Source organism: Dendrobates tinctorius, unplaced genomic scaffold, assembly GCF_039654945.1.
Source record: "Dendrobates tinctorius isolate UK_male_01 unplaced genomic scaffold, ASM3965494v1 ptg000120l, whole genome shotgun sequence".
Lineage (NCBI taxonomy): Eukaryota > Metazoa > Chordata > Amphibia > Anura > Dendrobatidae > Dendrobates > Dendrobates tinctorius.
In genome coordinates this window covers 14,607,309-14,635,280 of record NW_027361788.1, presented here as the reverse complement: position 1 = coordinate 14,635,280, position 27,972 = coordinate 14,607,309, and the positions used below count along the sequence as shown (strand labels likewise).

At 43.3% G+C, this 27,972-nt stretch overlaps 1 protein-coding gene across 2 annotated transcripts in view; it reads left to right on the top strand.

The window, feature by feature from the left end:
* Window positions 1-986: 986 nt before the first annotated feature.
* The window catches only part of PDZD4 (PDZ domain containing 4), a 175,508-nt gene continuing 148,522 nt past the window's right edge, over window positions 987-27,972 (top strand). For both annotated transcript variants that reach the window (XM_073590768.1, XM_073590767.1), the window contains exon 1: window positions 987-1,595. In XM_073590768.1, coding sequence (XP_073446869.1) covers window positions 1,536-1,595 — 60 coding nt within the window. In that variant the 5' untranslated portion in view covers window positions 987-1,535. The remainder of the gene's footprint in view (window positions 1,596-27,972) is intronic.

Genomic DNA, 27,972 nt, shown 5'->3' with positions numbered 1-27,972 from the left:
GAGAGCAGCAAAGTGCGTGAGTGCAGGGGAGAGAGCAGTGCAGTATGTGAGAGTTGTGGAGATAGCAGCACAGTATGTGAGCGCATGCCATAGACTTCAAGAAAGAGAACTATGATATGAACTTCTATAGAGAGATGTGCCCCCAAACAGTGCTGATAATGTTGGTAAAGCGATGGGATGTTCATGGCACTATATAAATGAGTAAAATAAATACATTTTAAAATTCCATCATCCCCACAGTTGCTGTCCCTACATTCCAAACCTGACAGCAGACATCAACCACATCACTGTCCCACATACATCAGCTGCTTACAGTGTACACGGTGGGGATACCACAGTTGATTCAGGTGCGCTGGTATACAGCCGCTATCATATATACATACAGTATATTTATATATATATATATATATATATATATATATATATATATATATATACTGTGTAGTAAACCACAATGCATGTACTAATCATGGACAACCATAAGATCCATTCGGTTGACTGGCCACTTTGCTGGAGGTGGTTGAGTACTACTCGCCTGGTCGGGCACTCATTGCCCACTCTACCTCCACCAGGGTGTTTAGATACAGGAATATGGCAGTTAACCCAATCTTTTTCCTTACGTACATGACGTTATCACATTTTTACCCATTTGTAGGGTTGCTTTTGACTTTGCTTCTACGCTCTCTTTTCTTCTATTGTCCACTTTCCCGTTTACAGATCTATATGGCACCTTTGCTCCTTGGCTATCTATATACCTCTGCATCTTACATTCCTTCATCCTGTAACCCCCTCCTTCCATGTCTTACATGGCCACAGCTCCGAGCTGCTGATGAAATACTCTCAGCAGTTTTCGTGGCTGTCTAACAGATTGGCTCTGAGTGTTACACCAAAGACCATCCATATTTATTAGCTACCTTTCCCGCTCTCCCTCCCTCTCGCTCCCCCTTCCCTCATCTGCTCTCCCACCCTCCTTCTCAGCAATGCTGATGCTCGGAGATACTCATAGGAGAGAACGCATGTGTATGTGTTCTGCAGCAGCCTCATTAAGCACAGGTGCCTTCAGAGCCCTATGTGTGTGCCTGGAGGTGTCATGAAGATCTAGTGTATGTGACATCCTCCTTGAGTGCCAGCTCCGTAGCATCTGGAAAAAGAACCTTATTCTTCACAGGTATTTATGCCCTGGTACCCCATTTTCTTGGGTAGCATTGGAAGGCAGCCCTGGAGAAGAGACTACTTCATAGGGGGGAGGGGAGGAGAAGGTGCACCCCTTTTTTGGAAGATGAGGGGGGCAGCTACTGGTCTTATCCTCCCAATGTCAAACCTCCCCCCTGTCTGCCAGTCTGTGCCAGCCATGGATTACCTGGTCCCTTTGGATGGATAATTAACGGATATTACACTTCTCATCTGGGTCCCCCTAAATTACATTTGGATCCAGTAGACGGGGAATTGAATAGACATCTTTGACTGGCGATCATACAAGATTGGGGGGTATCCAGCCCCCTTCCATCACAGACTTGCACCCTCTTCAAGCTAACATGGGATGTAACATGTGTGTGGTTCGGAAACCAGAGGAGCATTACAAAGTGATGCTGCAGGTAAGAATTGCTCAGTCTACGAGGGCATCTAAATGGTTAATGGCAGCCAACGTGATAGGGTTAAAGGTGTGAAAATGGGGCCGGATGAAGCAGAAAGCAAAGGGTGTGCAGAAGGGATGAAGGAAAAGTGCATGGCGGAGGTAATAGCATAAATGACAATGGAATAAACTAAAAGCTAAAAAATAACCATGCTTTATGGTGATACAGGTGTTGGATGAGGGGTACGGTGAGGGGCGCAGTGTGGAGAATATAGGGGGATGCACAAATTATCCCTTATTACGTGATGCAGTAAATAAAGGCAATGTGGTGTATGGCGAGGGTTGATGTACTGGAGATTGGGTATAGGAATTGTATGTAAAGCAGATGGGCGAAAATACAAACACTGTACGTAGCCAGCTGTAACCTATGTGTATATGTGCAGTATACGGCGTATATCATGTCCGCAGCCTCTTCTGTCATCATGTGTCCACACGCTACACGTGTACCCAATCCCAAACTGGCGGGCATGCATACACGTGCGACGAAAAACACTCACGTGTCACGCGGGACTGCTCACCTTGTGAAACCAACGGGCTGCCATATAGAAGTATACATATATATATATCCATATATACACTGTATATAGATTGAGAGAGATATTACATAGATTTATAAACTACATAGAAAATATTACACGTGTGGCACAGAAAATTCATAGGCATCCTCTAAGTGGACCAGGAGTCCATAATATAGCTGATTACTGCTGGTTGTCGGTATGTATGCTTAAGGAATAAATAGGAACATTTGAGTGCACTACAAAGGTGATGAAAATGTTAAATATGAAGAAGGAGGTCAATTTAGCAGTTAATTAATGTAATGGGTGGTCTCAGATTGGAACAGAATCCGTAATAATACCTTCTGTTATTGAGGATGTTACTCGGGTATTTATAATCTATCTATTATTTATCTATTATCTATCTATCTATCTATCTATCTATCTATCTATCTATCTATCATCTGTCTATCATCTGTCTATCATCTATCTATCTATCTATCTATCTATCTATCTATCTATCTATCTATCATCTATCTATCCCATATCTATCTATCTATTATCTATCTATCTCTATATCTATCTATCTAGCTATCTATTATCTATCATCTATCTATCTATCTATCTATCTATTATCTATCATTTATCTACCTATCATCTATTATCTATCTATCTATTATCTATCTATTATCTATCTATCTATTATCTATCTATCTATCTATCTATCTATCTTTGTAGTTTTTTGTGCTGTCACTTTCCGGATTCCCTTTGTTTCTGCTCCTCTTACTCCCCTTCATCTGTTTTCGTCCCTGCTTTGCGGCTCCTTGTGAGGTTCTTACTGGCAGTGAGAAGAGGGTTTTATTATCCATTTAAAGCCTCCTTAAATCTTCCCTGAGATTCTGCCGGCTACAGCCCATAATAATGAATCTTGTGATCCAGGGCCCGGAGCGCTGTGTGACTGGAATAGAAAGCTAGATCCTGACGACGTGTGAGATGAGAGGACCGGGGATGGTGGGGTAACCATAATGTTGGGTATTGTGATGCATGTATATAACATGCTATATGTCTATGCTCTACCCTGCTATATTTATTGCATCCAGCTCTAATTTCCCCAGTATACGTCCCCGCTATAACCTAAGCCTGAAGTACCAGTCCATTGCTGTCGTTTCTAGCGTGCTGCTATGACAACTGTGATTTCGCCTTATCAAGTCACGCTCTTGTATTATCCAACCCGTACAGTTATCATAGGGGTGTCCAAGCAAGGTGCAGAGGGTCCGCGTGCTACGACATGCTGTGCAATCCAATACATGATCCCATGGTGGATCATCCTGATAAAAGTACTCTTCCAAATGGCACAATTAGCTCTGCTACATCCACTGTAGACACCAGAAAACCATCATGTCCTCTATATTGGTAGCCACACAAGAGAAGGGAATGCAATGTTTTGCTTCCTAGGAGGCAGCAATCCAAAACTGCTGCTTTTAGTGTTTCTCATTTGCTGCCACTTGGTTGGAAATCCATGATGTCATTACCTACGTGATACCGGCCACAGGTACAAAGATACTCTGCCGAGGGATGGCAATGAAGAATGTGCCATCACTGAACTATGAGCATGCAGCTCTCATTGAAGACACCAGTGTCTATATGGATATTTTATTATTTAAAGGCAATGATCAATGGAGGTAAAAAAAGATGCAATGTGACTCTTATCAACTGAACCAGGCACCATAGATGGGTCTTTGCTTTGGCTGTTACGAACAGCTTTGCATATGGGACTTGTCTTCAAAGATTCTTCTAAGGGCTTCTGGAAACTCCTTCCAAGGAAAGGGTAAATCAAGGCTGGATTAACCCCTCTTACTTAGCAGCTATCATTGAGTGGGTGACCCTCTTATAGGGGTTGTGAAAAATTCAACAGTAATATGTTCCTGGTCACGGGGATTCAGAGCATTGAGAGCACAAGCAATCATGAGTATGGGAATCCTCCAGTCATCCTGTCCCAGCCTGTAGCGCATGCATTCAGTTCCTCTATCAGTCCTGTTACGTAATGAATAAAGCAGTGGCAGAGCATCTGTACCAACTGCACTCTATTCTTAAAGGGACCCCCACTCTTACAATCACTAATTGCTTCAATAGTTGGACCCTTTGCCACGGGCATAGTTATAATCAGTATAGGGGTTGCAAATGCACCCGGGCCCTGGAGACTAGGGGGCCCCAAAAGGTTTCTTTGCCTCATAGAAAAAGACTATTACTATTAAAGGGGTTGTCCAGGACATTAACACTTAGGATAGGTCATCAATGTCTGATCAGTGAGGATGCAATACCTGGCACCCCCACCGATCAGACATTGAAGTCACACTCTCATGATCAGACATTGAAGTCACACTTCGTAGCGATTAGATATTGAAGTCACACTCTCACTGATCAGACATTGAGTTACACCTTCACCGATCAGACATTGAAGTCACACTCTTACTGATCAGACATTGAAGTCACACCCCCCACTGATCAGACATTAAAAACAAATCTTCACCGATCACACACTGAAGTTACACCCTTATCGATCAGACATTGAAGTCACCCCCCCCACCGATCAGACACTGATGTCACAGCCCCAACAATCAGACTTTGATGTCACACCATCACGGATCAGACATTGAAGTTGCACGCTCACCGATCAGACACTGAAGTTGCATGTTCACCCATCAGATATTGAAGTCACACCCACACCAATCAGACATTGAAGTCACAATCCCACCGATCAGACATTGAAGTCACAATCCCACCAATCAGACATTGAAGTAACAATCCTACCGATCAGACATTGAAGTAACAAATCCACCGATCAGACATTGAAGTCACAACCTCACCCATCAGACATTGAAGTTGCACGTGCACTGATCAGACATAGAAGTCCCACTTCCAACGATCAGACATTGAAGTTGCACGCTCACCAATCAGACATTGAAGTCACAGTCCCATGGACCAGACAATGAAGTTGCACGCTCACCGATCAGACATTGAAGTCAAACCACCACCAATCAGACATTCAAGTTGCACGTGCACCGATCAGACATTGAAATCACACCACCTCCGATTAGACATTGAAGTCACAACCTCACCGATCAGACACTGAAGTCACATCCCCAATGATCAGACTTTGATGTCACACCATCACCAATCAGGCATTGAAGACAAACCCCCACCGATCAGACATTGAAGTCACACCCCCACCAATCAGACATTGAAGTCACAGCCTCACCGATCAGACAATGAAGTCACACCCTCACAGATCAGACATTGAAGTCACACCTATACTGATCAGACATTGAAGTCACATCCCCACTGATCAGACATTGAAGTCGCACGTTCACGATGAGACATTGAAGTTGCACGTTCACCGATCAGACATTGAAATTACACCCACACCAATCAGACATTGAAGTCGCACACTCACCGATCAGGCATTGAAGTCACAACCTCACTGATTAGACATTGAAGTCAAACCCCCACCGATCAGAAATTGAAGTTGCACGCTCACAGATCAGACATTGCATTCACATCCCCACCATTCAGACACTGAAGTTGCACACTCACGGATTAGACATTGAAGTCAAACCTCAATCAATCATACATTGAAGTCACAACCTCACTAATCAGACATTGAAGTTGCACGTGCACTGAATAGACATTGAAGTCACACTCCCACTGATCAGACATTGAAGTCGCACACTCACCAATCAGACTTTGAAGTTGTATGCTCACCGATCAGACATTGATGTCAAACCCCCACCGATCAGACATTGAAGTTGCACGTGCACCGATCAGACATTGAAGTCACACTCCCACTGATCAGACATTGAAGTTGCACGCTCACTGATCAGACTTTGAAGTCACACCCTCAGCGATAAGACATTGAAGTCACACTGCCTCTGATTAGACATTGAAGTCACAACCTCACCCATTAGACACTGAAGTCACCCCCCCACCGATTAGACTTTAATGTCACACCATCAACGATCAGACAGTTAAGACAAACCCCCACCGATCAGACATTGAGGTCACACCCCCACCGATCAGACATTGAAGTCACACCCTCACCAATCAGACATTGAAGTCACACCCTCACCGATCAGACATTGAAGTCACACCCTCATCGATCACACATTGAAGTCACACCCCCACCGATCAGACATTGAAGTCACATCCCCACCGATCAACCATTGGAGTTGCACGCTCACTGATCAGACATTGAAGTCACATCCCCACCGATCAACCATTGGAGTTGCACGCTCACTGATCAGACATTGAAGTCACACCCACATCGATCAGACATTGAAGAAACACCCACTGAAGTCACAATCCCACCGATCAGACATTGAAGTCAAACCTCCAGCAATCAGATATTGAAGTTACACCCACACCGATCAGACACTGAAGTTGTACGCTCATAGATCAGAAATTTAAGTCACAATCCCATGGACCAGACATTGAAGTTGCATGCTCACCGATCAGACATTGATGCCAAACCCCCACTGATTACACATTGAAGTTGCACATGCACTGATCAGACTTTGAAGTCACACCCTTCACTGAAGTCACACCCCCACCGATCAGACTTTGATGTCACACCCCCTCCGATCAGACATTGAAGTCACAATCCCTGCAATCAGACATTGAATTTGCAAGTGCACCGATGAGACATTGAAGTCAAACCCTCACCAAGTAAACATTGAAGCTGCACATGCACTGATCAGACATTGAAGTCATACCCCCACAGACCAGACATTGAAGTTGCACGTGCACTGATCAGACATTGAAGTCACAACCCCATCAACCAGACATTGGAGTTGCACACTCATTGATCAGACATTGAAGTCACACCCACACCGATCAGATATTGAAGACACACCCAATGAAGTCACAATCCCACCAATCAGACATTGAAGTCAAACCTCCAGCAATCAGACATTGAAGTCACACCCCCACCGATCAGACAGTGAAGTTGCACGCTCACCGATCAGACATTGATGTCAAACCCCCACCAATCAAACACTGAAGTTGCACGTGCATGATCAGACATTGAAGTCACACTCCCACTGATCAGACATTGAAGTTGCACGCTCACTGATCAGACTTTAAAGTCACACCCTCAGCGATCAGACATTGAAGCCACACCCCCCACCGATCAGATTTTGATGTCACACCATCAACTATCAGACATTGAAGACAAACCCACACTGATCAGACATTGAAGTCACACCCCCACCGATCAGACATTGAAGTCACACCCTCACCGATCAGACATTGAAGTCACACCCTCACCGATAAGACATTGAAGTCACACCCTCACCGATCAGACATTGAAGTCACACCCCCACCGATCAGACGTTGAAGTCATAATGCCACCAATCAGATATTGAATTTGCAAGTGCACCGATGAGACATTGAAGTCAAACTCTCATTAATCAGACATTGAAGTTGCACGTGCACCGATCAGACATTGAAGTCACACCCCCACGGACCAGAAATTGAAGTTGCACGTGCACTGATCAGACATTGAAGTCACACCCACACCAATCAAACACTAAAGACACACCCAATGATGTCACAATCCCACCGATCAGACACTGAAGTCAAACTTCCAGCCATCAGACATTGAGGTCACAACCTCACCGATCAGACAGTGAAGTTACATGCTCACCGATCAGATATTGAAGTTGCATGTTCACCAATCAGACAATGAAGTAATACCCCCACCGATCAGACATGGAAGCCACAATCCCACCGATCAGACATTAAAGTCACAATGCCACAGATCAGACATTGAAGTTGCATGCTCACTGATCAAACATTGAAGTTGCACGGTCACCGATCAGACATTGAAGTTGCATGTTCATAGATCAGACATTGAACTCACACCCTCACCCATCAGATATTAAACTCATACCCTCACCGATCAGATATTGAAGTCACACCCCCACGATCAGACATTGAAGTCACAACCTCACCGATCAAATATTGAAGTCACACACCCACCGATCAGACATGGAAGTCATAATCCCACCGATCAGACATTGAAGTCAAACCCCCACCGATCACACATTGAAGTCAAATCCCCACCGATCAGACTTTGAAGTCACATCCCCACAGATAAGACATTGATGACCTTAGAATAGGATAGGACCAAGGGTAGGCCATCAATGTTAAAATCCTGGACAACCCCTTTAAAGACCTGTGATAGTTTGGAGCTCTGATGGAGATTTTGCATTAGGGTCCACAAGCTGCAAGTTACACTTCTGCCCCTCACAAAGATATGCGGATAGTTTATGTGTTCATTTTGGAACAATCCCTTTACTTTTTTTCATTCTTTTTTTTTCCACAAGCCTGATGCATTTGAATGGATGAATTATAGCGGTCACACAAAATGTGAACTTAATGAAGCCGGAGGTTACCAAGATCAACTTGGTAGAAGCTATTAAACACGTCTTTATGCCTATTGCTTGATTTGGAAATCCAAAACTGGCAATTAAGACTTGATAGAATCGATTTGCCAGCTTTGAGATTTGTGGCTAATTTGGTCTGAGAATCATTGGAGAAAGAGATATGTAAAGATTTGCTTAGCTGTTCCAGCCACATTTTAAATTAGTAAAACCAACCACATCACATGACCTTCTAAAAACCATAGATATAACCTCTGCTCTACTGATATTGCTTCCCTCATCCTGGATATATATATATTTTATCTGTATGCTGTGATGCCTGGTATCGCCCTCATTATAAAGCCCTGCATGCACTGCTGCCATAGAAACAGCATATACACACACATCAAAGGCTAGGGACGGATGTTTCTCTTCAGGAGTTCTAGAATTCAGAAAAAGGAAAATATATTTATCAGTGGATACATTTTATTTACATTCTCTAGCCATTGCCCCCATACACTCTTATTATAGAGACTGTGAAGGGTTGATTTCCACCTTTAAAGCCATTCCATCTACCCTCTTTTCTCTTCTCCAATTCCTCCAAAGAAGGGAGTCCTGTGCAGGATCTCACCACAATGGGGTGCATTTTCAAACTAAAAGGCTTTAGTTTGAAAATCTTTTGTCATCCTCCACTTAAAGGGAACCTGTCAACAAATTTTTGCTATGTAACATGAGAGCAGCATGATATAGGGGCAGAGACCCTGATTCCAGCGATGGGTCACTTACTGGGCTGCTTGATGCAGTATTGATACAATCCCTGTTTTCTCTGCTGTAGCTCTAGCAGTGCTCAAATGCTGATCTCGGTATAACCCCGCCCACACCACTGATTGGCAGCCTTATGTGTACACTGTGTATAGGCAGAAAGCTGCCAATCAGTGGGGGGACGTGGTAGGACCAGGAGGCACGTGACACCTAGTCCTGTAGTGATAATTTCCTGCTGATAAAACACTGATTTTATTGAAACTTCTGCAAATTGCCTAATAAGTGACACATTGCTGGAATCAGGGTCTCTGTACCTACATTATGTTACTCTCATATTACGTAGCAAAAAATTGTCGATAGATTCCCTTCAAGGACCTATTCTAGACTATATAGATTTATTCTGGAGACTTGCACCATGGACGTACCATTACTGTTTGGTAGAGATCTGTATCACTATTTATCCTGATCCTTCTGGATCGTGAATAGAATACTGGGACAACAAAGTAATGGCTGTACAGAATATTCAAAGACTTCACTGGAGAGGATGTATTAGGAACCTATTGCTTGATTTTAGGTGGAAAACAATTAAACAATTAGGGCTTACCTAGTTGCATAGTTATGTAGGTTGAAAAAATATCTAAGTCCATCAAGTCCAACCTTCCTCCACCAATTGTACATATTGTCGCTAAATGATCTATAACCCACACTGTAATATGTAAAAAGCTGTTATAGTGTCGGCCATTACTACCGCTTGTGGTTGGCATTCCACAGTCTGACTGCTCTAACTGTAAAGAACCATTTCCCATGAAGCTGCCGGAATCTCCTTTCTTCCACCTGTAATGAGTGCCCCATGGTCCTCAGTATGGTCTCTGGAAGAAATAAGCCATGTGCCAGTCCTTTGTACTGACCACACACATATTTATACATGTATCTCCTCTGAGGCGTCTTTTTTCTAAGCCCAACTTTTCGAATCTCTCCTCACATGGCCTCCATCCCTGGTAATAATCTAGTTGCTGCCACTGAACTGATTCTAACTTCTGAATTATTCTTTTTAAAATGTGGAGCCCAAAACTGGATTCCATATTCTAGATGTGGCCTCACCAATGATTTATAGAGGGGTAACAATACGTTGGGGTCATGGGATTTTATCTCTTTATACACCCTAAAATCGTGTTTGCTTTTGCGGCTGCTGCCTGACATTGAGTGCTGCCGCTCAGCTTACTTATAACTAGAATCCCCAAGTCCTTCTCCTGTTCTGTAGTTCAGAGTATGGTCCCATCTAATGTATATGTAGCATTAGGATTACTCCGTCCCAGGTGCATTACTACATTTATCTACATTAAACCTCATTTGCCAAGTGTTTGCCCATCAGACTTCTTATCTAGATAATATTTTAGAAGACAATAACAAATAAATTCTTATTCTGAATGTTGATCCAATTGATGGATACTTGGGATTAGGAAGAAAACACTCTTTATCGCAGTTTGAATCACGCATTATGTATGTACTGTACATATATTATTATCATCTATTTAGAAGTAAAGGGGCCCATTTCTACTTCCAAAGCAGGTGGAATTTGGTATTTTGTTGAGCTATTGGGCTGCACAGGTCCCATATATTGTTCTTGCACAGGAGCCTTTTACATATGACAGATACCTGTCCAGCTTCTGTTTGAAGACTTCCATTGAAGGAGAACTCACCACCTCTCGTGGCATCTTCATGAATTTGTCACATTACAGACCCTTTAATTTGGGAATTGAGCCCAGACACTTAAGGCTTTTTGACAAACTTGGAGCTGATTGCACATTTTCCAACTATTGCAAGTGCAAATGAATATGATGCCTTTATGGACTGAACCCACCAACGCTGCTACTTGTACTACTCACAAAGAAGAAGGGAGCAAGGGAAAGACCTCAAGTCTTTGACGTTCATATGCTTTAATAGGTCACATAGATATAAGCTTATAAGGAAGAAAGCATTATGAGTGTATTCGGCTCTGTATTCGTAAAACAAAGGCAGAAAATGGGACAGAATGAGAATTGTGTGGCTTTTGGATTGACTTTTGCAGGATATCATCTATAGTTTGGCTCATAAGCTTGCTGCTTTTCCATAGCTGATTCTCCCATAAATCCCATTGCAGCACCCAGGGAGCTGTCCGCAGTGCTGAAACGCTATAACAATAGGGTCGGACGTACGCCGCTTCACAAACCCTCCGCTCACGACATTTTTTGCTTAGCAACAACTCTAAATCCTAAGGGAAAGAAGGAGTTAACTCGCTATTACCCTGCCGAGGACTCACCGCCGGTGCTATTTTAAGTGTAAAACAATAACTCAATTCTTTAATTAAGAGGTGAGCTAATTTTATTACCGCTAACTCCCTGCAGGCTGATCACCTCCGCAACATTAAAGGTGGTTTATGTAAGATAGGAGAGCAGCCTTGCTATAGTCTTCATACCCTGGAAGCACACGACTAGCTGGATCCCAATGGTTGTGTTAGTGATATAGGGGGGGCTTTACAAGGGTGTACAGGGAATAATATTGCAGCAGGGGTCTGGAAATCTCAGCATATAAGCATGCAACTCTATGAGAAATCTCTCCCCCCCACATGAAGCAGTGTTTTGACAGTCAGGGTTAAATGCTGATAGAGCACTTATACATAACTGGCTGTCATTGATGGCGGGCGAGAAAAAAATTAAGATGAGTGACAGGGGGAGAGTGTGCACAGATAACAGCACAATCAGCATGGCTCACACAGCTCGCAACTCAAGAGGTGCCCAATCCTCCGCAGCAATGGCAACACTACATTAGAATACAATGACTTATTCCACAGCTACAATATATCTCATATACAATACCATACTATTGAGACGTATTTGGGTCAGGTTTGTGTGCAGCATGAAAAAAAGGTCTTTTCTGCACTGAGCAGGGGGTCAAAATAGCCTGACTGTTGGATTGGGGAATGGAAGATGATGGTGGGCTTAGCTACATTGTTTAAAGGGGTCATCCACGACTTTGTTTACTTTTTGCTGCCTGTTTTGCTCATTGACGATTTCTGCCAATTCATAGTGGTCACAGATCGCGATCCTGTTGCTCCATTTGACCTCACGTCAAATCTTCATCTTCTTGTCTGCTCTGTCCATGGAGTGTCGCTGATCATGTCATTACTGATTGACAGCTTGCTCTCTGCAGTTAGGCAGCGGGGAGCAGTCAATCAACGTGACATTGATGCTTCGTCGACAGACCCAAACAGAAAAGGAGAAGCTACTCTGTCGATGTGACATCACCAGAAGCCATGGAATCTCTGGCAGGAGCCATCCGTGACCTTTCCGAGCTGGCAGAGATCGGCGTTGGGCAGAACAGGCAGATAGTTAGCAAATACCTTCGTGTAAATTCTTAGCCACTTAGCCATATAGGAAAAATAAACAAAGTCACAGATAACCCCTTCAAGTAACTCCAAATTAGTGAACTAGCTGAAGAGCTCGGCGTTGCCTGGGCATAGAAATTAAGTACGGTTAGTTATAACAAATTATAATGATTATATCTAAATATATATGCATAGAAAGCTGAGTGTAGAGCCCTGCCCACTCCGCATAGCCACATTCACTATAATATCCCACATCATCCTGTCAACCAGAGCTACTGGACTACTACCCCTAATATCCCACATCATCCCGTCAGCCATAGCCACCGGACAACTACCACTAATATCCCACATCATTCCGTCAGCCAGAGCTACCGGACTACTACCACTAATATCCCACATCATCCCATCAGCCATAGCCACCGGACAACTACCACTAATATCCCACATCATTCCGTCAGCCAGAGCTACCGGACTACTACCCCTAATATCCCACATCATCCCGTCAGCCAGAGCCACCGGACTACTACCCCTAATATCCCACATCATCCCATCAGCCAGAGCCACCAGACTACTACCACTAATATCCCACATCGTCCTGTCAGCCAGAGCCACCGGACTACTAATATCCCACATCATCCCGTCAAAGCCACCGGACTATTACCCCTAATATCCCACATCATCCCTTCAGCCAGAGCCACCGGATAACTACCACTAATATCCCACATCATCCTGTCACAGCCACCGGACTACTACCCCTAATATCCCACATCATCCCATCAGCCAGAGCCACCGGACTACTACCCCTATTATCCCACATCATCCCATCAGCCTGAGCTACCAGACTACTACCCCTAATATCCCACATCATCCCATCAGCCAGAGCCACCGGACTACTACCCCTAATATCCCACATCATCCCATCAGCCAGAGCCACCGGACAACTACCACTAATATCCCACATTATCCCATCAGCCAGAGCCACTGGACTACTACTCCTAATATCCCACATCGTCCCTTCAGAGCCACCGACTACTACCCCTAATATCCCACATCATTCCATCAGCCAGAGCTACTGGACTACTACCCCTAATATCCCACATCATTCCGTCAACCAGAGCCACAGAACAACTTCCACTAATATCCCACATCATCCAGTCAGAGCCACTGGACTACAACCCCTAATATCCCACATCATCCCGTCAGAGCCACCGGACTACTATCCCTAATATCCCACATCATCCTGTCAGAACCACCGGACTACTAACACTAATATCCCACATCATCCCGTCAGCCAGAGCCACCGGACTACTACTCCTAATATCCCACATCATCCCGTCAGCCAGAACCACTGGACTACTACTCCTAATATCCCACATCGTCCCTTCAGAGCCACCGACTACTACCCCTAATATCCCACATCATTCCATCAGCCAGAGCTACTGGACTACTACCCCTAATATCCCACATCATTCCGTCAACCAGAGCCACAGAACAACTTCCACTAATATCCCACATCATCCTGTCAGAACCACCGGACTACTAACACTAATATCCCACATCATCCCGTCAGCCAGAGCCACCGGACTACTACTCCTAATATCCCACATCATCCCGTCAGCCAGAACCACTGGACTACTACTCCTAATATCCCACATCGTCCCTTCAGAGCCACCGACTACTACCCCTAATATCCCACATCATTCCATCAGCCAGAGCTCCTGGACTACTACCCCTAATATCCCACATCATTCCGTCAACCAGAGCCACAGAACAACTTCCACTAATATCCCACATCATCCAGTCAGAGCTACTGGACTCCAACCCCTAATATCCCACATCATCCCGTCAGAGCCACCGGACTACTATCCCTAATATCCCACATCATCCTGTCAGAACCACCGGACTACTAACACTAATATCCCACATCATCCCGTCAGCCAGAGCCACCGGACTACTACTCCTAATATCCCACATCATCCCGTCAGCCAGAACCACCGGACTACTACCTCTAATATCCCACATCACAGAGCCACCATATTACTACCACTAATATCCCACATCATCCCGTCAGAGCCACCGGACTACTACTCCTAATATGCCACATCATCCCGTCAGCCTGGGGTCAGGACCAAGAGTGCTGAGTGGAACGGTCCTAACTTCCATACTGGGGATCCCTTTAAGAGAGGCCTGGGGTCAGGACCAGAGAGCTGAGCGGAACAGTCCTAACTTCCATACCGGGGATCCCTTTAAGAGAGGCCTGGGGTCAGAACCAGAGGGCTGAGTGGATTTGCCCTGACTTCCATACAAATGATCCCATTAATAGAACCCTGGGGTCAGAATCAGAGCACTGAGGGATTTGCCCTAACTTCCATACCGGAGATCCATTTAAGAGAGGCCTGGGGTCAGTACCAAAGCGCAGAGTGGATTTGCCCTGACTTCCATATTGGGGATTCCTTTAAGAGGGGCTTGGGGTCAGAACCAGAGCGCAGAGTGGATTTGCCCTGACTTCCATATTGGGAATCCCTTTAAGAGAGGCCTGGGGTGAGAACCAGAGTTCTGAGTGGATTTGTCCTCACTTCCATACCGGGGATCCCTTTAAGAGTGGCCTGGGGTCAGAATCAGAGCGCTGAAGGATTTGCCCTAACTTCCATAGCGGAGACCCCTTTAAAAGGGGCCTAGGGGTCAGAACCAGAGCGCAGAGTGGATTTGCCCTCACTTCCATATCGGAGATCCCTTTAACAGGGGCCTGGGGTCAGAACCAGAGCGCTGAGTGGAATTGCCCTAACTTCCATACCAATAATTCCTTTAAGAGAGCATGGGGTCAGAACCAGAGTGCTGAGTGAAACGGTCCTAGCTTCCATACCGGAGATCCCTTTAAGAGGGGCCTGGGGTCAGAACCAGAGCGCTGAGTGGAATTGCCCTAACTTCCATACCAATAATTCCTTTAAGAGAGCATGGGGTCAGAACCAGAGTGCTGAGTGAAACGGTCCTAGCTTCCATACCGGGGATCCCTTTAAGAGTGGCCTGGGGTCAGAATCAGAGCGCTGAAGGATTTGCCCTAACTTCCATAGCGGAGACCCCTTTAAAAGGGGCCTAGGGGTCAGAACCAGAGCGCAGAGTGGATTTGCCCTCACTTCCATATCGGAGATCCCTTTAACAGGGGCCTGGGGTCAGAACCAGAGCGCTGAGTGGAATTGCCCTAACTTCCATACCAATAATTCCTTTAAGAGAGCATGGGGTCAGAACCAGAGCGCTGAGTGAAACGGTCCTAGCTTCCATACCGGAGATCCCTTTAAGAGGGGCCTGGGGTCAGAACCAGAGCGCTGAGTGGAATTGCCCTAACTTCCGTACCAATAATTCCTTTAAGAGAGCCTGGGGTCAGAACCAGAGCGCTGAATGGACTTGCCCTGACTTCCATAGCGGAGATCCCTTTAAGAGGGAAGATGTGCCTATGGGGCTATAGGATGGAGGATGTGTGATGGGTATATGGGCACTGGATTATGGGATGGAGGATGTGTGATGGGTATATGGGCAGGGAGGGGGTGATTCTTTTCTGTCATGTGCTCTCTGCTCCTTTCTGGGGGGCAGACAATGGCTGGGAGATTATGTTTCCGGGGATGCTAGATTTCTCCCACCCAGTCAGTGTCTGCTGAGGTGTTTTCTGGAGTGGGAAAACTGTTGCTCATAGCAACCAATCAAAGCTCAGCTTCTTTTAAACAGCTCTGGTGAAATGAAAGATGCTTAGTGATTGGTTGGGGCTATGTGGAGTGGGCGTGGCCGATACACACATACATTTATTTTTATACATCTAGATCTATCTTCTATCTATTATCTATCTATCTATCTTATCTCTCTATCTATCATCTATCTATTATCTATCTATCTATCTATTTTATCTCTCTATCTATCTAGCTAGCTCCACATTTGAGATATGCAATGGCTTCACAAGTCCTGGTGCTGTAATGATCAGTAATAGGGCTCTGCATGTATTACTCAGGGCCTGGAGTGCGATAGATAGAGATGGTTTCCTTTTCCTTGTCCTTACTATATTACAAATGTAGTGTATGCAAGACATCTTCCTTTCTCCTTGTAGGTTGAATCACTGCCAAATCTTCGCAATCCTTCATTATTTTTTGGAGCCATATTTTACTTAATATACAAGTCTAAATGTTATTATAATTTAAATACATTATGTAAAAGAACTTACCCAAAGAAAAGGATTGCTTTGTAGTGTCTTCTAAATATATCTTTTAGCGTGCTGACTGACATTGAAAGAGTGTGGGAGAAGTATTGGATATTCTTAGAAAGACAGCAGCTGAGTATGGAGTCTCATAGGCAATGCTCCATGGGAGAAAAGTCTGAAAATTATTTCTCTCGCAGAATGAAAGAAATTATTTACAAGTACCATCCTAAGAGAGGAAGCAAAACCCTAAAATGCTCGATTCTTTAATGAACCATGAAACTTGACCAGAGTAAATATCAAGCCACAAGCTCATCAACAGACAGATTGTTTCAGGATATTTGTCCCTCATCAGTGTACAGTTGCCAGCCAGGCTGTGCTCTAAGCTGATGAGAGGCAAACACCCTGAAACAGGCTGTAAGCTGATAAGCTTCCATCTTGGCATTAACTCTGCTCATTTTGCAAGGTTTATTAAGGGGTTAGATATTGCTTTAATGGTTGTGACTAGATGGCCTCAACACATTGCTTCCCTGAAAGTACCGCAAAAAGGAAGTCACAAAAAATCCAATTGATTCCAATATTTTGTGTCTTTATTGATGTGGTTGCAGAACCTAAAAGCCACTCCATTCACCAGTAATACACTATGACTATGGTTCTCTTTTAACACTGTACACTACCAGTTGAGGGACTACAGGTACATACATGACATATTGGAATTAAGACTCTATTCATGCCATGGTTAGAAGTTTGCAAATCTCTAGACATCTTCACTTAGCACAAAGATGGGACACTATATCATACTGGGGTGGTATGGATCATCCAGGCCCCAAATGCAAAAATAAACATTGATCTATATTTACATAATTCTTGCAATGGTCAACTGTTTAGGAAAGTGGAGCAGTAAAGAACAATCTCTTTTCACATGTGAGTTACTCATTTCTATTATTCTGCTTTGGGCCTATGAGGGGGTGAATACTTCACACGATGGAAACCAATGACGACTTTGAGACACTATTGACTATAGTGGGCTTTATTGGGTACCCATGATGGTTCCATCACTTTTCGTCTGGTTATTTTTTTACCAGATTTGTGATGGAGAGATTCCTCTGCTCATATGGACAGAGATTTAGATATAGCAATCCATATCTACCAAGAAGAAACAAAAAAATACACTTGGGTCTCCAGGTGTCATAGTACCTGTTTAGCATATTAATTAGGACTATGCCTTGTTTCCAAAACACTGATTGTGGTGTGACCATAATATTAATAGAAAAAGTCTTAATTCAGCTCACAACTCCTGTGTTAGAGATAAGTATCTCAGGAGACTTCCAGGGTGAACAGTACATGGTCTGGGTGTGGTGCATGGAGTATGCACTGGTCTGGCATCCATGTTTCAGTGGCCCAAAAGGGAATGTTCTCCAGCACCAAAGGAAAGGAGTGAAAAATAAGACTTTAATCATACAGGATATAAGAAAAATTGTCAGAATATTAAAAAAACAAGGTTTACGCGTTTTGGGTAGAATAACCCTTAACCTGGAGAACATATCCTTTTAGACCATTGAGAGATGAGCATAATCTTACTTAAATGGCTAAAATCTATGTTCCATTCGGTAAAATGGTGACCAATTATATTGAAGTATACTCATCAAGTGGCAAAGGCAGTCCAAGGATCAACTAAAGCAATGGAGGAGGCACTTGGGTTAAAAAGGTCAATCCTGGATTTTTTTTTGTGCGCAAAAACGACCATCTGCAAAAGGCAGTATGGCTCACAATTCAAAAACATCCATTCATGGTGGGAATAAGTTCATCAAAGAAATAACAAGTCTCCTGAAAGTGTTCACCTGGTCTCCATCATTGAGAGCATTGAGAAACTGCGGTTCCAGATACTCATGGCTTGACTGACGCTTGCTGTTAAATGCCATTCTCAGTCCTCCTGCTTTCTCCACGTTTGCTTTGATGCTCACAGTGACGTTGTTGTGATGCTATGTAGAGGTTAATCGTCTCCATCATTATTGGCAGCCAATAAAGCAGCTTTTCATCCCAGAAGGAACACGGCTTTTGTTTAGTTGTCTAGGTGTCTTCATTAGCAATAAAAATCCCTGCTTTCCATCACAACCCACCATTCAACGCTCTACCCCCCTCCAGTGTTTCCTTTATTTGGCTACAATTGAGCTTGTCCTTTACCCCTGTCACTTGTTTCCACCTCTCCTCCTTGTTCTCCCCGTCTTTCCTTCCTCCATTGCCTCCTTCTGTGCAGTGACACTGAGCTCTGCATTTTAAGCTGCAGAACTACCACACTCCTGCTGCCCTTTGCAGGTTAATATCCGTCTTTATGTATTCCAACTCATTTTGCCCGAAATAGCAGGCATTTTATGGAGAAAATCAGGGACTGTAAATCACTGAAAGTCCAAGCAATTTTCTTTCAACGAAATGCAGGTTTCAGCCAAGAGCTACCCCCATCTCTACCCCAACACCTTGTCAACCGATTCGTTATGGCCTATTTTGATGCCATAATAGAGATATACACAGCAACTCCCCTTACAACCAGAATGGAGGCCTTTTACAATTCATGGGTTAAATTCATCCCATTGGAATCACAAAGTAGCTATGGTAGATTAATGGCGATACAGACATAAAATGTGACATAGGAACATACATCATGTCTCCGGTCACCGGTGGCTCCTCCTGCAATAACTGTGAATAATAGATGGAGCGAAAGAACAATGCTCATGAACGTATAGCAGTCAAAGGATAAGACCTAAAAGGGTAGTATAGGGTTAGAAAAAAATGTCTGCTTTCTTCTAAATCTATTGACCTTGGTTTAAATTCCAGCTTAGCTTCATAGAAATTAATGTGAATGAGCTGCAATACAAAATGTGGGCAGGTGTGGCGCTGTTTTTAGAGGAAAGCCACACCATTAAGACAGATACTGTGTGTTGTTCCGATGTCATCTAATCATGCTGGTTGCCCACTGGGAGAACTACTATAGACCCCAAGTTATGGTACCAACACAATCTATCTTTGGAATCCTTTTAGGGTTTTTCCATTTCATGCTCTCAAAATTAGTGTTGTCTGGAATGAATCTCTGGTTCACTTCTTTTTCCTCTTTATATTTCCTCTTTCTATTGGGATTAATGATCCACCAGAATATAATCATCTCCGGCTGTTGTGTAATCCAAGCCAAGATCAAGAAGTGTCTCCTTGTTAATCCACATTCTGGGATTTCCTAATTTATGGTGGAATAGTTTATAGTGTATGATCCTCTAGAACAATGGCTTCTATGGCTCTCCACCTGTTGCAAAACTACAGCTTCCAATGTGCTGCAACAACTAGAATGTCCTAAGTTGGAGACCAGTGTGTTTGACTTTTTGTGTTGTCCTCCTCAAACCTTCACACTTGGAGTCTTTCTACCTTGTTATTACTTGACATTTTTTGCCGTTCTTGTCCAGGGCGCTCTCTCTATCTTCAAAGCACATTTTCCAGCACAGTTTTATTCATCAATGCCCACTCATTGTATCACCGTGACCTTTTCACATACTGCTTTGATTCTTCGCCCACTCTGTCAATTTGTTATGATCTTCCTCTCTAAATCCAATAAGGACATTTCACTCCAGTTTGTCATCTTGACCTGTCCCTATTTTTCAGTCTCTTTTCTACTTCATATTTGATCCCTTGTCCTATTATTATTTTTTTTACCCTTATATACATATATGCTTCTTATTTTCATATGTCTTCCTCAACTTGAAAATGGAGCTCCACTTATGGAGTAAAGCATCAGTGACTTATTGCAAAGTCACCTTTTGAAAAGTCTCTATATATCTGCTGCCCTTCAAGTTGAAGTGCATTCTTACTCATGAGTTGCACACTATGGCCATCAATAGTCAGTGCTTCGCTATAAGGACTAATATGCTGTTGGTGTATAGACTAACAAGTAGAGATGAGCGACTTTGCCTTTTGTAGGGTCAAGTGGGGTTTCATGAAACCCGACTTTCTCAAAAGTCGAGTCGAATGAAATCGGCCGACTATCGTGAAAAGTTGAAGGTCCGACTGAAACACGAAACCCAATGCAAGTCAAAGGGGAAGCAAAGTCGGCAGGGACTGGAGGACAGTAAACGCACCTACATGCTGGACTGCTTTTTTAAAGTGGGCGAAAACTCTCTCTCTCCCCCTGGACGCTGCATATGTCATCTCTATGCCCACAGTGTATGTCCTTGTTCAGTGGCTGAAAAAAGTCACGTGCATGCATTCTGGGAAATCCGACTTTGGTGCTCGTTTTGCCGACTGCATGGCCGACTTCACACTGTGGTCGGGTTTCGGTCAGCGAAACACGACTTTGCCATAAGTCGGCGACTTATGAATCTGGCCGACCTGTTTTGCTCAACTCTACTAACAAGACCAAAAATGGTGATAGTGCAAAGTCAAGACATGGTCAAAGCTATAGGGTCCATGTTGAGTAGATTCATCAGCCTTGTTTGAGCCCATCAGCTAAAATCATTGCCCATTAGTCGGAAACTTAAAATTTACAGTTCTCCAGCATCATACGAATCCACATTGACTGTCAAAGAGGTGGTCAGCTTAACCTATGTGCTTCATTGTCGTTGTTATTCATGACTGGGGATGAACACCCAGAATGTTGACTGGGCTGCGCTGTTTTACATAATGGGTCAAGTTTTCCTCCTACCAATCACTCATGATCTCTTTTGAATACTAAGATTTTGATGCTGACAATACAAAAGTCAAGACACAACTCTTGATATGAGATTTGAGCCCACTTTGGCATCAATTGGATTCTCCATTAGTCAGAGTTTTCTGCACTCCAACTACATCACATCAACAACCTTCAAGGTAAAGGTCAACCAACTATTGCAATTTTTGGCAGTAAAATGTTCAATTAGTTCACCAAAATAAGGTACTTGTGGTCTTCAATCTGTTTGTTAGTTTACATGGTGCACGGATTGTTAGGCCAAATCCCAAACTTGTAAACAGGCAAAAAGAAAACAGATGATCCAGTGCCGGTACTTGTATATAAAATCCAATTTTATTCCATCCTTGTTAAAAACACATGAAGGAAAATCTTAAAAGTGGGACACATGGCTTATTCCTTTCCATACCATTATGAGTTCTTCATAGTAACCGTAATGTGTTGGAAGTGTGTTGGCCATATGTTCCACTTTTAGCATTTTCCACCATATGTTTTTAATGAGGATGGAATATAATTGGAAATTATACATACAAGTACCAGCGCTGGATCTTTTTGACTATCAACCAACCAATGCCATATTTCTGTCTTTTAAAGTAATGGACTACAAGGTGGCATGAATTGGCACCAGGAAGAGGTCCTATTTCAGTTTTTACTGTACGGCCCATTTTCCTTTTATCCATTTCCAGTGTCACTTGTTCCTTTGCCGTTGTTTCCATAAAACCATTGAATGCACATACTGTACAATGCCAGTGTGACATTTAAGTTCAGCTCAGTAATTTTTGTGTATTTTTGTCCTGACTCCTTACAGTCATTTGGTAAATTCGACTGGGAAATTGCTGCTCGAAAAAATGACTATCTCTATACATTGTGGCAGTTATCTGAGTAGAAGGAATATTCCTACTTTGTGTCTTGAACAATATATTCCATTTGTATCTGAAATGATATTTTCATCTATTCTCCATGACCTTCACCGCTCCATATAGAAAATAAAAGGACAAGGACAAGTAATCAACTGCTTTCTTGTGCATCTTCATTCCGCTTTGGCAGCACTCCAGCCTTTAGCCATGCTGCTTTGTATGTGAGGAGCGTATCAGACCACACAGTTGTTGTAAAGTCTCGGTTCTTTGATTAAAATAAAACTATGAGTCTAATAAAGTGTCGACGTAGAAGAAGAGGCAGAAGAACAGGAAATTTAATATTACGCAGAAAGCCATGCAATCTCCAAAGATAAACATTAGTAGCTCACGACTTTTAAAGGATGCAACCTTTGCCTATTATTATGAACTTGAGACATCTAGGAATAAAAAAAAGCTTAACCATAAAGAGGTAGGTCGTTCACAGGCATATCATGGCATGTCTGGTTTATCAGAACTACAGAGTTGTAAACTGGAAGTGACATCAGCACAAGATCTTGGTTCCATGGTTGATCCACCGCACACAACATGTTCAATGTCAATCGGCGGCTAACGTGGTGTAAATACCATCACTGGAAACGTGTTCCTTGGAGTGAATAATCATACTTTAGTAACTGTCAGTCTGATCCAGTGTTTCACAGTGGATTAAAAAATGCAAGAATAACTAGATTTACACAATGGTTGAGTGAAATAATAGAGTTTACTTAAGAGAAAAAAGACAAAACATACAAGATGTCAAAAGACATGAGCAACTACAGACAAGATAATAACAAGATACATCCAGATAATACAAATGGCATATCAACAAGATAAGGAACAACATATTACAATAAGCCTCCATTATTTCATTTTAGGGACTACCTGATGGAATCATCCAATGAGAGTAGGCTTAACCTTCCGAAAACTTTCTTAGTTTCATCTGGGCTCAAGTTTTGTTTTTGCAGGACTGGACAAACCATTGGGTAGATCCCTGGAGTGGGCAGCTCACTCTGGTTACAATTTTTGGTGCTATGATTGGTAATTATGAAGCAAAATGAGGAGAAGCTATGTTTGCAATATGGTGCTGTCTACATATTGCAAACACAGCTACGTCATGACCTCTGCTGGCAAAATAGGTCGGACAAATGTAACGTGTGCAGCATAGCTGTGGTTGAAATGTGTAGACAACACAGTTGTGTGTAGGCTGCAGAAGTGTGAATGCATGTAATGCATGTATAGCAGAGCTGTGTTTGTATAATGTGTTGTCAAGGATCTAACACAGATTTTTGAGGATTTAATACAGATCTGAACAAAAATGCTGGACAGAAAAGTGCAATTTGCTGCACTATTTTGTCTCATGAAATGCCAGGCTGCCTGAGGAAAACCCAATCAACTCCTGTTCTAGTCATCAGAGTCCAATAGATGCCACTGATTTCTGCCATGTATGGGTTCAACATTGTTAACTATTATTATTTGGTTATTATGATCAAATGATAGAGCAGAACAATGGAATTAAAAATGGAAGAGCCTTAACAAATCATTGGCGCCAAGTCAAAAGGATCCATGACCTCCCTCAAAACAGATCCCTTTTTAACCAAATAAACCTGGCTAGTATATATGGTTAAGGTTAGGGGAAACCTAGCTGGATAGTGAAGAGGTCCGAGGTCAAAAGTCAGGAGAGTACGTCATAGACAGAGGGGTGAGATAAAGGCGTGGTCAGGAAACAGTCCTGAGTCAGAATTCTAAGAAGGTAGAAAGAGGAAAAGAAGTAAACCAGAGATTCATTCCAGGACAAAAGGGCTAGACAAATGGAGGGTCAAGGCAAATAGAAGCAGCAAAGATCAGGATACAAGACAAGGAGAAGGGAGCAAACACACACCTCTTGAGCAAAGCTACAACTGGCAGCAATCTAAGGTAGAGAGCTGCTTAAATATTGAGGTAATTATTCTGAACAAGAGACACATGAATGAAGCCTCAGGCACCCTCAGTATCCGATTGGATGGCTGAGCTGTCACTCATGCCCCTGTTGTAGATTGGATGGCAGAAATGTCATTCAATGCGTCCAGACACACGGATAGGAAGAATCGTGACAGGTGCTTTCCTGGGACCTGGCAGGAGGCAAGGAGAAGTAAATGTTCAAATGCCAGGGCTAAATTTCAGTTCTAGTCTGGTCCTATTTTCTTTGTCTAGCATAAACCTGATGACAATATAGGATACTATGTGTTTATGATGATACTATGTGCTCTTTATTCTTTCTTTATCCAATGTCTGGTTTATCAGTCTGAGAAGATCCTGGGAACATTGGCATATCCTTGGATAATATCTTCAAAGCTAACATAAGGACCCCCTATTCAATAGTTAGCTCTCAGCTGAAGAATGGTTTGGTCGGTAGTTATCACTCCCAATTATGCCACACACAGGAACATTTGCTCTGCCGAGGGGTCCTGGTTTCTGGCTTGTCACACTGAAAATTAAAAGATTGTCCGTCTGAAATTGGACATGCCTGATCCTTATCTCCCCAGACATCAACTTTTGGGGGAATGTTGGGAAGCCTCCATACACATTAAGTTGGCCATATACCTTAGTGGATGAATCAGCTTTTGACAGCTTCAGAAGACAGTCTAATGTGTATGTGGGTTATGTTGATCAGTGATGTCCAATTTAAGACTGCCGATTGCATTGCTCTTCCAGGAAAAAGACGCCGGCCAAAGTGTCAGTTGGTGGCTTTCTCATAAAATGCAGGAGCTCTCAGCCAAAAGATATTTTGGTCTACAGCCATCTAATGTATCTAGTCGGCCAGACTGTTGTGTTATCCGGTCAATATTGACGGTTTCAGATGAGGTTAGTCTGTGTGTGGGTACCTTCACAATAGATTCAGATAACGTGAAACTGTTTCCTTCTGGAATGCACAGTGACTATTGTCAGATTTGATGAAGGAAACTGATGGGTCTATTTTTTAGGGATTGGCCTCTTACTTCCACTGAAGAGCAATGATCACAAAATCGCATACAAAGACATTTTAGACAACTTTATGTTTCCATTCAGCAGCATAAGTCGCTGTATATCAGAAAACACTTCTGATTTTTATGTTCGCTGAAAGGCTGAAAAGTGAAATGCTGAGATCCTACAATACCCCGATGTATAATTTATCGATTACACAAAAATATCTCGTTACTAATGGCTATGAGGGAAGTCTATATTCTGTCTATGGTACATCCAACTAAGACGTGTAAACCTGCTGATGGGCGCATCGGAAAGACGCAGGGGATTCATTTCCTTCTTTGCTTTATTATCAAGCCAATACCGTAAAGAGAAATATTAGTAGAAAAAAAGTATATTGTGATGTTGCGATATATTCAGTTAAAGCTATTAGTATGGATTTTGAAAAGGAACCTAATATTTGAAGCAAAGAAACCCAAGAGCCATCAGTGAGGCTTATGATCAGACATCTTAGGCTACTTTCACACATCTTTTTTTTGGCTTCAGGCGGGATCCGGCTATTTTTAGAAAAAACGGATCCGGTGTAAATGTTGGAGAACTGTAGAAACGGATCCGTTTTTCTGCCGGATCCGTCTAGCAGGTTATATCTGTTTCCTGGGGGCTGGCCAATTGGATCTGAGCATGCGCAGACTTAAAAAAATGGATCCGGTGGCTGGATCTGTCTTTTTCTGGATCCGGCGCATTCCGGCGCCCAAAGACTTTCATTGTGGCAAAAAGCCGGACGCGTCGGATCCGGCGTTTCCGGCTTTTTCGCCGGAGACAAAAAACGTTACAGTAGCCGTTTTTTCCAGACGCCGGAATGAGACAAATAGCTGGATCCGGAACGCCATCCGGCGCGATCCGGTGCTAATACAAGTCAATGGGGAAAAACCGGATCCGGTATTGCATTTCGACGGATCCAGTTTTGCAAAAAAAAGCCGGATCTCGCCTGACGGTGCAAAACGGTTGTGTGAAAGAGGCCTTACAGCACCCACAACACAGATAAGACTATGAGGATATGAGCGTCATGTAGACTCCCCTATGTCAAGTCGTGCAATTAATTCTGAGACTCCGGCCTATCCATATAGAGTGTGTGGGATACAGCCTCGCACTTTTCTGTATAAGAGCAGTCTAGTATTTCTGCTTTCTAATATGTTTCTTATGAGCTTCTGTTAAAGATTGAGCTGCCAAAGATTTGCTGCCAGCCAAGATGTAGTGTCTGGGAGATTCTTGCAGTTAGGGCTATCTTATATGAATAACTGAGTCTGCCTTCTGGCCCTCCAGTATTGGAGTTTTCTCTTTATCAGAAAGTCCTACAAGAGAATTCACAGATAACCTATGTCATTGATACAGCTCTAACATATTCCATGGCGCATGGCACTCTGACGTTGGCCGGACCTCTGGATAAAACCAGCTTCAGAAACAATGCGCTTCTCCCATGCTGCAGAAGCCCAGGTGAGCGCTCAGGTGGGGTCATTAGTGACCCATGCCGCCGTCCTGAACGGTCAATCTCTAGGCGTAAACAACTTCCCGCAAAGCAGGAAGTTGGGCTGGGAGCGATACGCTCTTGAAGGAAAAAAAGTGAGGACAACCATTTAAGCTCAGATCACACTGGCAACTCAGTGTCATGTTTCTATAATAATTGATCCATTTTGCAACTGGACTTAAAGGGAATCTGTCACCTCCCAAAATGCAAATTAAACTATTTCTACAGTTATATAGTGTAATTAGCTCCTATAAAAATCATACCTCTAGTATAGAATTCAATGTTTTAGTGGCTGAGAAAAAGCATTTTATTTAATATGCAAATGAAGATGCTTAAGGCTTACCACACCGTCACTGCCCTTCATTTAACATTCTGACCACTTCTGACAATTCGGGAGCTCAGGGGCACATACAGAGTGGGTTTGGGCGTGCTCTTACACCTTGCTCCTGTCTGGTTGCATCAGTGTAGCAAGCAGCTGCCACAGACAACAGCTAGGGAGGAGAACATGCCAACACTTTGTATGCGTTCACTCTGACAATGTTAGTGCGCATGTATAGGTCTGTGAATCATAGAATCCTAGAATATTAGAGTTGGAAGGGACCTCCAGGGTCATTGTGTCCAACCCCTTCTCAATGCAGGACTCACTAAACGATCTCAGACAAATGTCTGTCCAGCCTGTTTGAAGACTTCCATTGAAGGAGAACTCACCGCCTCTCATGGCAGCCTGTGGATTGAGTTCAGGCAGCACTCGCTCTGGTCAATCAAGCGCTGTCATTCAGGATAACGGGAAGTGCTCAGAATGCAGATTTACTGGTCACAAAGTTGCACTGAGTCTTTGGCCATGTTCAACAGTGCACCAAAGCACCTTCATTTGCAAATGGTATCAAATGCTTTTTCTCTGCCACTAAAACATGAAATTTATAATGAAGGGATGATTTTTATAGGCTGCTATGTCTGAATGAGACGAAGCTTTCATTGCGAAACGCGCGTTGGGTGTGGTGGGCACCTGGATATCTGCACTGCGGTAAATAACCATGGATTTAATTTATTTATATTTTTG